Here is a 14,302-nt window from a genome sequence, read left to right as displayed (position 1 = left end):
TTAGCACCCTAACCACCGCTCATTTGGATTAGAAATGCAATATATATTTACGCGTAGATGTCTTTCTCTCTTGTCTCTCTGTTGAAACCAATCGATCTGTCTCTGTGTAGTGGCTCATTGGCAAAGTGAGCAAACTTAGGCAGGAAATGCCAACAACGAACAGTGATGCATTCATGCATTAAAAAATGAAAGGAAAGCATTGCAAGTTTGAATTGTGTAAAGTTAGTGTGGGAGAGGTGGAAAAATTGTTATCGATCCAAAAACCTCCTGGCATTGACAACTTAGATGGAAAGCTACTGAGGATGGTAGGTAGCTGACTCTATAGCCACTCCTATCTGTCATATCTTTAATCTGAGCCTAGAGGAAAGTCTTTGTCCTCAGGCCTGGAGGGAAGACAACGTTATTCCGCTACCCAGGAGTGGTACAGCGGCCTTTCCTGGTTCTAACAGCAGACCTATAAGCTTGCTGCCAGCTCTTAGCAACCTGTTGGAAAAAATAGTGTTTGACCAAATACAATGTTATTTCTCTGTAAACAAATGAACAACAGACTTTCAGCTCGCTTATAGAGTTGGGCACTCAACATGTACTGCACTGACACAAATTACTGATGATTGGTTGAAAGAAATTGCTAATAAGAACATTGTGGGAGCTGTGTTGTTAGCTTTCAGTGTAGCTTTTGATATTATTGACCATAACCTAGAGTTGAGAGAATACCAAGAGTGTGCAAAGCTGTCAGCAAGGCAAAGGGTGGCTACTTTAAATAATCTAAATTATAAAATATATTTTGATTTAACACACTTTTTTGTTACTACATGATTCCATATATGTTATTTCATAATTTTGATGTCTTCACTATTATTCTACAATGTAGAAAATAGTAAAAATAAAGAAAAACCCTTGAATGAGTAGGTGTGTCCAAACGTTTGACTGGTACTGTAGCTCCAGAGTTCTTTGTGGAGATGGGAGAACCTTCCAGAAGGACATCCATCTCTGCAGCACTCCACCAATCAGGCCTTTATGGAAGAGTGACCAGACGGAAGCCACTCCTCAGTAAAATGCACATGACAGCCCGCTTGGAGTTTGCCAAAAGGCACCTAAAGGACTTTCAGACCATGAGAAACAAGATTCTCTGGTCTGATGAAACCAACTCTTTGGCCTGAATGCCAAGCGTCACGTCTGGAGGAAACCTGACACCATCCCTATGGTGAAGCATTGTGGTGGCAGCATCATGCTGTGGGGATGTTTTTCAGCAGCAGGGACTGTCAGACTAGTCAGGATCGAGGGAAAGATGAACAGAGCAATTTACAGAGAGATCCTGCTTCGGAGATCTCAGGACCTCAAACTGGGGCGAATGTTCACCGTCCAACAGGACAATGACCCTAAGCACACAGCCAAGACAACACAGGAGTGGCTTTGGGACAAATCTGTGAATGTCCTTGAGTGGCCCAGCCAGAGCCCGGACTTGAACCCGATCGAACATCTCTGGAGAGACCTGCAAATAGCTGTGCAGCAACGCTCCCCATCCAATCTGACAGAGCTTGAGGGGATCTGCAGAGAAAGAATGGGAGAAACTCCCAAAATACAGGTGTGCCAAGCTTGTAGCGTCATACCCAAGAAGATTTGAGGCTGTAATCGCTGCCAAAGGTGCTTCAACAAAGTACTAAGTAAAGAGTCTAAATACTAATATAAATGTGATATAAGTTTTTATTTTTAATTCATTTGCAACAATTTCAAAAAAAATCATTATGGGGTATTGAGGGGGGAAAACTATGTAATTTTCAAATAAGTCTAACGTAACAAAATGTGGAAAAAGTCAAGGGGTCTGAATAATTTCCGAATGCAGTGTAGGTTTTATTGGACTCCAACTAAGACTTAAGATGGGGCTGACCAACAATTTTCTGTGTTGGAAATGCCAAAAAGACACTTGGACATTTTTACATGCAATATGGGAATGTACTACCTTTCTGGAAGGATGTTTTGAAACATCTGGAGGAAAGGTCAGGGTTAACAATTCCCGTTTCGATGATATGTCTCTTGGGCGATAGAACAGAGTTGCTTAATGTAATGAATTTGCACTGATCATTGTCGGTATCGTTACAGCAGCTAGAGTAATCCTTAGAATTTGGAAGGGTCATGCCACTCTTACTCTGAAACAGTGGATAGAATTGTTGTTTCAACATGTACGGCACTTACACAAATGACTGAGGATTGTTTTGCTGCACAGTGCGTCTTTTGACATCCATCATAGTCTGCTGCTGGAAAGATTTGTGTTGTGGCTTTACACTCCCTGCTATATTGTGGATAAAGCTTTACCTGTCTAACAGAACACAGAGGATGTTCTTTAATGGAGCTTGTCCAACATAATCCAGGTAGAATCAGGAATTCCCCAGGGCAGCTGTCTAGGCCCCTTTGAAAAAAGTAAATCTTTGCAAATGACATGCCACTGGTTTTGAGTATGCGGATGACTCGACACTATACACGTCAGTCAATACAGCAATACACTTAACAAAGAGCTGCAGTCAGTTTTAGAATGGGTGGCAAGAAATATATTAGGTGGCAATATAATATGTTAGTCCTAAATATTTCAAAAACAAATCCTTCACTAAACCCTAACCCTCAACTAAATGTTGTAATGAATAATGTGTGAATTGAGCAAGTTGAGATGACTAAACTGCTTGGAGTAACACTGGATTGTAAACTGTCATGGTCAAAACAAATTGATGGAGCAGTAGCTAAGATGGGGAGAAGTCTCTCCATAATAAAGCGCTGCTATGCCTTCTTAACAATGCTATCAGCAAGGCAGGCCTTAGTTTTGTCGCACATGGACTACTGTCCAGTCGTGTGGTCAGGTGCCATAAAGAGGGACTTACAAATTACAATTAGCCCAGAACAGGGCAACACGGCTAGCCCTTAAATGTACATGGGGAGCTAACGTCAATCTCTCCTGGCTCAAAGTAGAGGAGAAATTGACTTCATCACTACTTGGATTTGTGGGAAGTACTTACATGTTGAATGCACCGAGCGGTCTGTTTTAACCTCTCTGGGATATGTGGGACGGTAGTGTCCCACCTGGCCAACATCCATTGAAAATGCAGAGCGCCAAATTCAAATAAATTACTATAAAAATTAAACTTTCATGAAATCACACATTCAATATACCAAATTAAAGCTACACTTGTTGTGAATCCAGCCAACGTGTCAGATTTCAAAAATGCTTTACGGCGAAAGCAAACAATGCTATTATCTGAGGATAGCACCCCAGCTAACAATCACAGACCATCATATTTCAACCCTCCCGGTGCGACACAAAACTCAGAAATAAAGATATAATTCATGCCTTACCTTTGATGAGCTTCTTCTGTTGGCACTCCAATATGTCCCATAAACATCACAAATGGTCCTTTTGTTCGATTAATTCCATCAATATATATTCAAAATGTCCATTTATTTGGCGCGTTTGATCCAGAAAAACACCGGTTCCAACTCGCTCAACATGACTACAAGTTACATTTCAAACTACTTTTGTAATACAACTTTAGGTATTTTTTTACGTAAATAACTGATAAAATTGAAGACGGGATGATCTGTGTTCAATACCGGAGGAAAACAATGTGTAGCATGCTTTCTTGTCACGCGCCTCTAACAAACAGTACACTTCACTCGAGCCTCATTCTGAACATGGCTACTTCTTCATTTCTCAAAGGAAAAACCTCAACCAATTTCTAAAGACCGTTGACATCCAGTGGAAGCGATAGGAACTGCAGGAAGGTCCCTTAGAAATCTGGATTCCCAATGAAAACCCATTGAAAAGAGAGTGACCTCAACAAAAACAATTCTGAATGGTTTGACCTCGTGGTTTTGCCTGCCAAATAAGTTATGTTATAGTCACAGACATGATTCAAACAGTTTTAGAAACTTCAGAGTGTTTTCTATCCAATACTACTAATAATATGCATATATTAGCATCTGGGACTGAGTAGGAGGCAGTTTACTCTGGGCACGCTTTTCATCCAAACGTGAAAATGCTGCCCCCTATCCATAGGAAGTTAATATGGCAGGACCCAAGGAACAGTAGCTGCTGCCAATGGGGATCCATAATAAATACATGCATGCATAAAGAGTCAATGAAGCCAAGCATGTCTATTCCCAGTGGAGGATTTGTCTGTCTTTTTAACCTGTAGCTCTGACACTGACCTTTAACATCTGAACCCTGACCTTTTTCACCTCTACAGGTGGGTCTGCTGGACCTGGAGCTGAACCGCCTTACCAAGGCTCTGTTCCTGGCTCAGGTGGTCCTGTCTATTGTCATGGTAGCAGTGCAGGGCTTTGTGGGCCCCTGGTTTCGCAACCTGTTCCGCTTCATCGTGCTATTCTCCTACATCATCCCCATCAGGTACAGCACATAGAGGTAGACACAGTATAGACTCTTGTTGGGTAACATTATTTAAATTTTTTATTAACCCCTCTTCGGAGGACAAATTTCTTAGGTTTTTTTGCAGCTTTTTTGCTACATATACATACATTTTACATATACATTTGACATACATGGTACTTTTATATAAAGCAGTCACATAACAATAATACATTACCAAACATAAGCTCTTTAATCCTTCCCCTCAGACACTCAGCCCATCCCACCTATCACCATGTGCCATATATTTTTCAATTGTGCTGTAATGTTTAAAAAAATGTACCTTTCTAATCGTATATTATTGGGTGAAGTTGTTTGAGTAGAATCATGGTAGTTGGATTTAATTTTGCTTGCTTAAAACATATTTTGCTTAACACATATTTGACTTGACCTCTGTTTTATTTGTATCTGCAGCCTGCGTGTCAATCTAGACATGGGGAAGTCGGCCTACGGTTGGATGATCATGAAAGATGAAAACATCCCTGGTACCGTGGTACGGACCAGTACCATTCCTGAGGAGCTGGGCCGTCTGGTGTACCTACTGACTGACAAAACAGGTGACAGGACACACAGCCACTGTAGTATGACCAAATGTTACCATCAGGGATGCAAGCCTGTCGCTTTTTGGCGATATTCGCTGTTTTGATCTCAAAATAGGCCATCCACATGAATCGTGTAGATCTGTGTAGTTTCTCATATCGAAATCATTGACTGTGTGCAGAATGCATCCCAACGCATCCTACAAAAAGAATGTCAAAGAAAGAGTTGTCAGATATGTGATGTCAGCTATGTCATATCAGAGTGAGTGCTTCGTGGGTAGGCTCTGTCATCTCTCCACGCCACAAACTGGGGGGCTGTGGCACTGTGAGTGTGGTGCTGAAATAAAACAAATTGGGAAGCACATAGGCATAGTTGGTCGGATTTTCCAAAAGGACTACTGAAGTGTGACTTTGTCATAGTGTTTCTTGGCTATATACATAGTTTTGTTCACATGCTAGGTTATTTTTCAATGTTAGTTTGCGATTGATGCAACTGCTAACTTAGCCAAGAGATGTCAGAGATTCTCGACAGTTACCATGGCAACCTACCGTCCTTATTAAAGGGGCAGCTGAACATTTTTGTCTCACCAAAGTCACTCATATTTTAGGGTACAATGTGCTTGATTGAGCATGGAACACTCCAAAAACCTTTTTATTCATGAACTTTCATTCATGTCTTATCATTAGAACCCTCAAATACTTCAAATAAAATTGTATTGGTAGCATACACATATTTAGCAGATGTTATTGCGGGTGTACCGAAATAGTTATGTCCCTAGCTCCAACAGTGCAGTAATATCTAACAATTCACAACAATACAAATCTAAAAAGTAAAAGAATGGAATTAAGAAATATAGGATGAGCAATGTCGGAGTCCTGAATATATGTACAGTTGAAGTCGGAAGTTTACATACACCTTTTTCACAATTCCTGTCATTTAATCCTAGTAAAAATTCCCTTTCTTAGGTCAGTTAGGATCACCACTTTATTTTAAGAATGTGAAATGTCAGAATAATAGTAGAGAGAATTATATATTTCAGCTTTTATTTCTTTCATCACATTCCCAGTGGTTCAGAAGTTTACATACACTCAATTAGTATTTGGTAGCATTGCCTTTAAGTTGTTTAACTTGGGTCAAATGTTTTGGGTAGCCTTCCACAAGCTTCCCACAATAAGTTGGGGGAATTTTGGACCATTCCTCCTGACAGAGCTGGTGTAACTGAGTCATGTTTGTAGGCCTCCTTGCTCGTACAAGCTTTTTCAGTTCTGCCCACACATTTTCTATAGGATTGAGGGCAGGGCTTTGTGATGGCCACTCCAATACCTTGACTTTGTTGTCCTGAAGCCATTTTGCCACAACTTTGAAAGTATGCTTGGGGTCATTGTCCATTTGGAAGACCCATTTGCGACCAAGCTTTAACTTCCTGACTGTCTTGAGATGTTGCTTCAATATATCCACATAATTTTCCATCCTCATGATGTCATCTATTTTGTGAAGTGCACCAGTCCCTCCTGCAGCAAAGCACCCATACAACATGATGCTGCCACCCCCGTGCTTCACGGTTGGGATGGTGTTCTTCGGCTTGCAAGCCTCCCCCTTTTTCCTCCAAACATAACGATGGTCATTCTTGTCAAACAGTTCTATTTTTGTTTCATCAGACCAGAGGACATTTCTCCAAAAAGTACAATCTCTGGCTTCTGTATGGTGGTTTTGGAGCAATGGCTTCTTCCTTGCTGAGCGGCCTTTCAGGTTATGTCGATATAGGACTCGTTTTACTGTGGATATAGATACTTTTGTACCCGTTTCCTCCAGCATCTTCACACAAGGTCCTTTGCTGTTGTTCTGGGATTGATTTGCACTTTTCACACCAAAGTAGGTTCATCTCTAGGAGACAGAACGCGTCTCCTTCCTGAGCGGTATGACGGCTGCGTGGTCCCATGGTGTTTATACATGCATACTATTGTTTGTACAGATGAACGTGGTACCTTCAGGCATTTGGAAATTGCTCCCAAAGATGAACCAGACTTGTGGAGGTCAACAATCTTTTTTGCTGAGGTCTTGGCTGATTTTTTTCATTTTTTCCATGATGTGAAGCAAAGAGACACTGAGTTTGAAGGTAGGCCTTCAATACATCCACTGGTACAACTCCAATTGACTCAAATGATGTCAATTAGGCTATCAGAAGCTTCTAAAGCCATGACATCATTTGCTGGAATTTTCCAAGCTGTTTAAAGGCACAGTCAACTTAGTGTATGTAAACTTCTGACCCACTGGAATTGTGACACAGTGAATTTTACGTGAAATAATCTGTCTGTAAACAATTGTTGGAAAAATTACTTGTGTAATGCACAAAGTAAATGTCCTAACTGACTTGCCAAAACTATAGATTGTTAACATGAAATTTGTGGAGTGGTTGAAAAACAAGTTTTATGACTCCAACATAAGTGTATGTAAACTTCCGACATCAACTGTATGTGTGTATACATGTATATTATATGCCTTGACAGCTTTGCACACTCTTGGCATGCTCTCAACCAGCTTCACGTGGAATGCTTTTCCAACAGTTTTGAAGAATGCCAAGTGTGCAAAGCTGTCATCAAGGCAAAGGGTGGCTACTTTGAAGAATCTCAAATCTCAAATATATTTTGATTTGTTTAACTTTTTGTGTTACTGCATGATTCCATGTGTGTTATTTCATAGTTTTGATATCTTCACTATTGTTCTACAATGTAGAAAATAGTCAAATATAAATAAAAACCCTTGAATGTGTGTGTGTGTCCAAACTTTTGACTGGTACTATATATGGGATGTATAGACAATATCGACAGTATATGGATAGAACATGTAGTATATCTGAAGAAAAGTATATGTACAGCGTTAGTTAAATAGGATATGCCTTGACTAGAATACAGTATACATATGAAGTGGGTTAAACAGTATGTAAACATGATTAAAATGACCTGTGCTCCATGACTATGTACATAGGGCAGCAGCCTTTAAGTACTTTCATTGTGCTAATGTCCTCCTCCTTTATGCACCTCTATAGAACAACTTGTCAGATGCAGCTGCATTGAAGACTGATGCATTTTTGTCTGACATGTTATGATGAACGCAGACCAAAGAGCCCTACTCCCCCTTACACCAGGACACTATTTTCATATCTGTATTCTGGACTTGTTATTCTCAAAAAATAACCAAATGTTCTTGCATTTGACATGGATTTTTCACTCATTTCCGTGCCCAAAAAATGTGGTCACCTTTTGGGGCCCTCACCTGTTTGCATCCCTGAAAATATAGAATTCACATGAGATTGTTTGTTAGTTAATTTCTCTTTTGTTTATTCTACATGTATTCTTTCTCTGACTCTTTTAGAACAAATGAGTGTCCTTTCCAAGAACCAAACCTTATATCAAAGTGATCAACTCTGGGGGTGGTCACGACATGCTTCTTTGTCTTACCAGGCAGAGTAGGAATAGATTAGCCAGCCTCCTTACCTATTTATCCCAGTTGATAGTTAAATCACATGGAAAGAAAGCAAAAACGATCAATCCATTAGAATTGGATAACCTTGTGAGCCCGTGATGTTATTGGAAGGTAGTTGCCCCCTAATCAGATTTACGCTGTATCAATACACATTCTGGCAAGCAGCATCCATTAAACGAGAGCCGCTGCCTCCATTTTCAGTCGTTTTTAGTCGGAACACTCAGTGTCTCTTGTATGCTGTGTTGGGTTGGTCGGAGAGGACAGGGAGTCCATACGGGTAATGAGATGCATGATGGTACGTGGTCATTAGGCATTCTTCTGAGGACAAATGTCCACCCCCCCCCCCCCCACTAAACTCTGCCACCAATGCTGAAAGAAATCCTAGGGGTAACACTGTACCTATAAGAATGCCTACATGACCCACTCAAAAATGACTCCATGAGCAGCAGTATGTGAATGATGTGCTGGTATAGAGACTCGCTCATTAACCTGTTGTTTGCCTCTAATACGAATCTGACTTCATTCTGCTTTGTGAATTGAAGGCACTCTGACACAGAACGAGATGATCTTCAAGCGGCTGCACCTGGGGACAGTATCCTATGGGACGGACACCATGGACGAGATACAGAGCCATATAGGGCGGTCATACGCACAGGTGATCATACTCTACCATTTAGGGTCACATTCTCAGTATTGTCCTTAAATGGTTCACTGAATTTGAGAAACTTTAGTAAATATGTGCAAACATCACCTCTCATTTAGGGGAATAAACAGGAGAAAGATTAGCTATTGATCTCTTTGTTTTATTCACTTTCATTGGTACCAGGAGAGATCATGGCTCACGACTCCTCATAAAGAGACACTTTGTCAAACCTGTCTTTCCACTACTTCTCGTCTTGGCCCTTTTCATTGTTCATTCAAGCTCAGTCCCTGAGCGTTACACCGACGTACAGTAAAAACCAGCGTTCCCTCTAGGTGGTTGATCTCTAGACGAAGGCATGACAGAATGATATTGTTCACACTTAGGCAGGCCCCTAACAGCTGTGCTGAGGATGGAACCATCTGCCTGCACTCTGTTTAAGCTTGGCTAATGAAAGATGAGTCTTTCTAGCACACTACTCAATAGCAGCTAGCGCTTCAGCCCCATTGATTTGTCGTGCCGGTGTTTTTCATGTTCCCTTTATTACTGAGATGACAGCGAGGGTCAGAGGTTGATTGTAGCGCTACGTGGAAATCTATCATAACCTCATTATAGGTCCCTGCGGGTAATGGTTTGTGACGAACGAAGGGCATATAGATATCAATGTGTGAAATTGAATTATGCAGGCATCTGTAAACATTATGTAATTCATAGGAATAAATCAATTTAATATCATGTGCAAAGCTACGGTGATGCCATTGTTACATCGCAGTTGATCTGCCAACTCGGAAGTAATCTATTAACTACAGATGTCAAGGTAGACATAGAGGAATCAAATAGAGGTTTAACCCTTTAATCAGATTTTTTTTTACCCACCCCGGTGTAAGTGATTGAAACAGAGAGAGAGTGAAGGGTATTCTGTAAAGCGAGAGAGAGATGAAATGAAACATGATGTTAATGGCAGCTGGCAATACAAGGAGCTCTCATAACTTGACTGACTACCTCTCCCATTCTTCATAGTGAAGTGAGCACTCCATTGTAGTAGGCTTGCTGAAGTGTTTCCATTTTGCGTCTTTGTAGGAGTCTCTCTTTCGAGCAGCAATAAGGGTTAATAAGGCGAAACCATCCGCTTCAGTGGAACACATCAACTCTGTCAAACCTGACTGGCACAGCGGCCACTGAGTTGAATTGATGGGAGTTGTCAGAGAACACGTTTTGGAACAATCAGATATAAATATGCTATGTAGAACAAACATGCTAATCCAACATGTAGAACAAGGAGTCATGTCGACTCTAGTCATGGCATTTCTATCTGCAACATTCGAGAACGTTTGGCAACTGAATGTGGCCCAGTGCTATGCGGACTTCCCTATAGGGAATGTCTGTTTTTCATGTCATCATAGTCCACTCCCTGTATGCAGAATAATAACAAATGTGGTGTACTTTGTCTCCACAGCCGAGCTCCCAGACCCAGCAGTCCAACAGCAGCACCAGCTCCACCCCATCCAGGAAGCCCCAGCCAGCCCAGGCCCCCAAGGCGGCGGCCCCCAAGGTCCGCAGGAGCGTCAGCAGCCGTATCCACGAGGCGGTGAAGGCCATCGCGCTGTGCCACAACGTCACGCCCGTCTACGAGTCCCCCGCCAGCGTCAACGGGGAGACGGAGTCCACTGCCGCCGAGGCCGACCAGGACTTCAGCGACGACAACCGCACCTATCAGGCTTCCAGCCCTGACGAGGTCAGCTCTAACTCCACCGAGTTGTATTCATTACGCACACCGAAGCAAAATGTTTTGCAACGGAAAACCGACACAAACGTTTCTTATTGGACAAGTACATGTAGCCCCTCCCTGTTTCAGTCCATTGTTTCCGTTTAGTGGCTACTGAATACAACCCCGGTTTCTCTCTTATGTCCGTCTTCAACACTAAATGATCTTTGTAGTTTGTCATAACCTGGGCCTCAATGGAATGGCCATTAACTCAGAGGCCATAAAGTTGTCAGAGGTTAAGCTATTTTAATCAGCGGCGTTTGTGTCCTTTAGAATTTATAGCTCTAATTAAGGAAGAATCTGGCCTGATAAAGACCCCAACGGCAGTCCTGTGGCGTCACCTTCCTCTGCGTGTCTGTCTGTGTAATCCTAGAGTAGTGCCGTTTATGAGTACCAGGCGCTGCTTACCCAATTATTTACTGCCCATTCTGATGGAAATATGGTTGCTATTTTTTTGGGATAAATCCAAGAAAGTCCTGGATGAATATTGAATACATACAGGACACAAGGACAGATTGGTGGATGAGGAGGACTCTTCGCCATGTAACTTTGTCATAAATATTCAATACATATCAAAGGATCGCTAGTCCCACCATATAGTACAGTGTTCAGGGCCATTGAAGTGTTTCTCACCCATGACCCAATGAGTTTGTGAAGCCTTTGTGACACTTACCTTGACTTGCACTGGGCTCGAGCTCAACCTAGCAGTCAAAACGAAGATAAAACGGTTACAAAAGATGTATCTCGGTTTCCCTTTTTGTCTGCTCTGGAATTGCCTGCCTGCCCGTCCGTCCTGTCCCACCTTCATGTGTATATTTATTTATTTCCTTTTACACTCGGCTCTATCTCCCTCTATTGTCTGGCACTGCTTGGATTGATCAATATTTAATTTTCTCTGAGAGACGATGAGAAGGGTCTGTGGTTGTTCAGTTCCCCCTCACCCCTATCTGTGTCTCTTTTCCTCTCCATCTCTGCTCACATCTCTCCTCACATCTCTCTCTCTCCTCCTCGCTCTCTCCTCCTCGCTCTCTTTGTTCTTTCTCTCTCCCCTTAGCTCTCCTTTCCCTCTCTCTCTAACCTCAGCCTCATTGACAACAGTGGCAGAGCCCGGTCAGCGCAGCGCTATGAGGCCCATATTTAATTAGCCGACTCTCTAATGTAATGAGCCGTCATTAAGGAGATGAAGTAGGCCGACCCGAGGTCAGGGGTCAGTTGACCTTCTGGTCAACCATGCTGTGAACAGGGCCCTGCTCTAACCTCTGACCCTGTGATGTCAGAGGAGGGGTTGCCTCTCAAATGGCACCCTATTCCCTATGTAGTCCGCTACTTTGGAACAGGGCCTATAGTGAATAGGGTGCCATTCGGAACTGGCCCGAGAATGTTTGACCGTGGCATTTAATGACCGTGGAGTCTCGAAGTAGGAGTTTATCATCTCCAATAGGAGGTAATAGGATATCCGATGGAAAAAAAGGGGACCCAAATGGGAGTACCAGGCAAAGGAGCAATTCATTGGTTTGGCTGGTTGCGTATTGTCACTTGCATATGCAAGTCCCTGATTGACCTTTTCAGTAGGTGACCAAATCAAACTGCAAATCTGGACATTTATCTACAGAGTCAGCATGTATGAATGTTTTACATAAATGCACAAGATTTAATGTGATAGCGACAGTGCCACAAGCTAGTATTTTGAATGTTGACCACCCTAAATCAATTAAGAGAATGATATTTAGTGAGTGCTGTTGAAATCCTAGTTCTGATTTGGTAATGACACGGTGGGAAGAATTGAGCTATTACAGATCCATTTTCATCATGAAATGCTTAGGCTGCTGCTCCTTTTAAATGCAGCTCTGCCATGTTGATATACATGCTCACTAGAACTTTGGGAATGCTATTGAAATGATTGATTGGGTACTTTAAACCGGTCTGCCATTGTCGTCAAGTAGTCACGGGTAGTCTCTTACATTACTTGTGTAACACATGATTTACATACAGTTTGTATCAAAGTTGACATGGCTTTAAACAGTTCCCATGGAGCTGATAAACTTGATTGAGGAGGTAGATATTAAATCCTGACTCTGTACGCATTTGTACACACATATGTGCCGCACGTACGCCCATGCGATTATGATTCACAGATGTGTGTTAAGTAAATATAGCCAGCTCTAGCACGGACCTCAAAGGGAAACCAGAAAGAAATGATGGGGTATTAGCAGGAAGTTCCAATTTGTAGGTCAGGAGTATAATAACAACCTTTGAGTGAGCAAATTGAAAATAAACCTGTGGAGAATTGAGTCGTGTGCAGCTGAACACTCACTTGGGGGGCAGGAGTTCCTGCTGAGGAGAGGGAGGGAAATTACAAACAGAAAAACACTCCTCTGTTTGTGAATGGACTCCACTCCAGAGATAAGGCACCTAGAGCATTGTATACAGAGTATTTGTAAGGCAACAAACTATCAATATTACAACTGTGGATGCTTGAGGGTTTTGGGTTATATCCAGTAAAGTGCTGTACTGCGTCACAATAGTGTACTGGACTCTATTTTGAAATGCAGAGTATGTTCTTGTATTTCAATGGTGTGTAATACAACCAGTTGTTAAACCACAGAAAATATATATTTTGGCACACTGAGCATGGATGTGTAGGTTGCTTACATGAAGCTGCGGTTGAGCATATGCCCCATTATTGGGGAAGGGACACGCTCACAAAGATCCCTGTTCATTATGATAACTAAGTAGAGGCCAGTTTTAGTGCTTGCCTTTCTGTTTCAATTATTGGCCATGTTACCTTTTATACTTTTTGACTGCAAAGTGATACTTAAGATAATTGGACTAACAAATTATCCAAATGTGCATATTCTTTTGTTTATCTACCATTTATAATGGTCCTGGATAACACATTTGTCCCTTCCCCATATGTCTTAATCTCTAAAGCATAGCATATGACTTCAGGATTATTCGCCATTCTTGTATTGTGTAATAATTGGACACTGAATTATAGTTTAATAGTCCTTCTGTTACTATGAGGCCAACAGCCTCCTTCTGTGTCTCATTGTATTCCCTCTCAGCTGTGAATGATACTTAACAATGAACCAGTTACTTTCCTGTGTGTTTCCTTTGATTCAAGGCGATCAGGAAGTTGACCCTGTGAGCCTACACAGAGCCCCTAACCTTGACCTCTGAACCCTCTATGTGGACCCGTAGCTAGACCCTAGTGAGAGGCACAGAGGGCCTGGGTCTGTGCAGGTGTGTTCCTGACCATTGACCTTATTGTATGTGGGCACGTTGCTCCTCTTCAGGTGGCGCTGGTGCGGTGGACGGAGAGCGTAGGGCTGACTCTGGTGAACAGGGACCTGACCTCCCTGCAGCTGAAGACCCCAGCAGGACAGGTCCTAACCTACTACATCCTGCAGATCTTCCCCTTCACCTCAGAGAGCAAGAGGATGGGCATCATCATCAGGGTATG

The 14,302-nt window shown here is 42.2% G+C and overlaps 1 protein-coding gene across 1 annotated transcript in view; it reads left to right on the top strand.

Moving 5' to 3' along the window:
- Positions 1–14,302, top strand: part of atp9b (ATPase phospholipid transporting 9B) — a 56,566-nt gene that overhangs the window by 29,069 nt on the left and 13,195 nt on the right. Inside the window, exons 12-16 of the mRNA XM_071367302.1 lie at positions 4,233–4,393; positions 4,826–4,968; positions 8,977–9,089; positions 10,531–10,809; positions 14,136–14,297. Of these exons, the coding sequence (XP_071223403.1) occupies positions 4,233–4,393; positions 4,826–4,968; positions 8,977–9,089; positions 10,531–10,809; positions 14,136–14,297 (858 nt within the window). The remainder of the gene's footprint in view (positions 1–4,232; positions 4,394–4,825; positions 4,969–8,976; positions 9,090–10,530; positions 10,810–14,135; positions 14,298–14,302) is intronic.

Source organism: Salvelinus alpinus, chromosome 26, assembly GCF_045679555.1.
Source record: "Salvelinus alpinus chromosome 26, SLU_Salpinus.1, whole genome shotgun sequence".
Classification (NCBI taxonomy): Eukaryota; Metazoa; Chordata; class Actinopteri; order Salmoniformes; family Salmonidae; genus Salvelinus; species Salvelinus alpinus.
The sequence above is the reverse complement of the archived record's forward strand: the minus strand, read 5'-3'. Positions and strand labels throughout refer to the sequence as shown.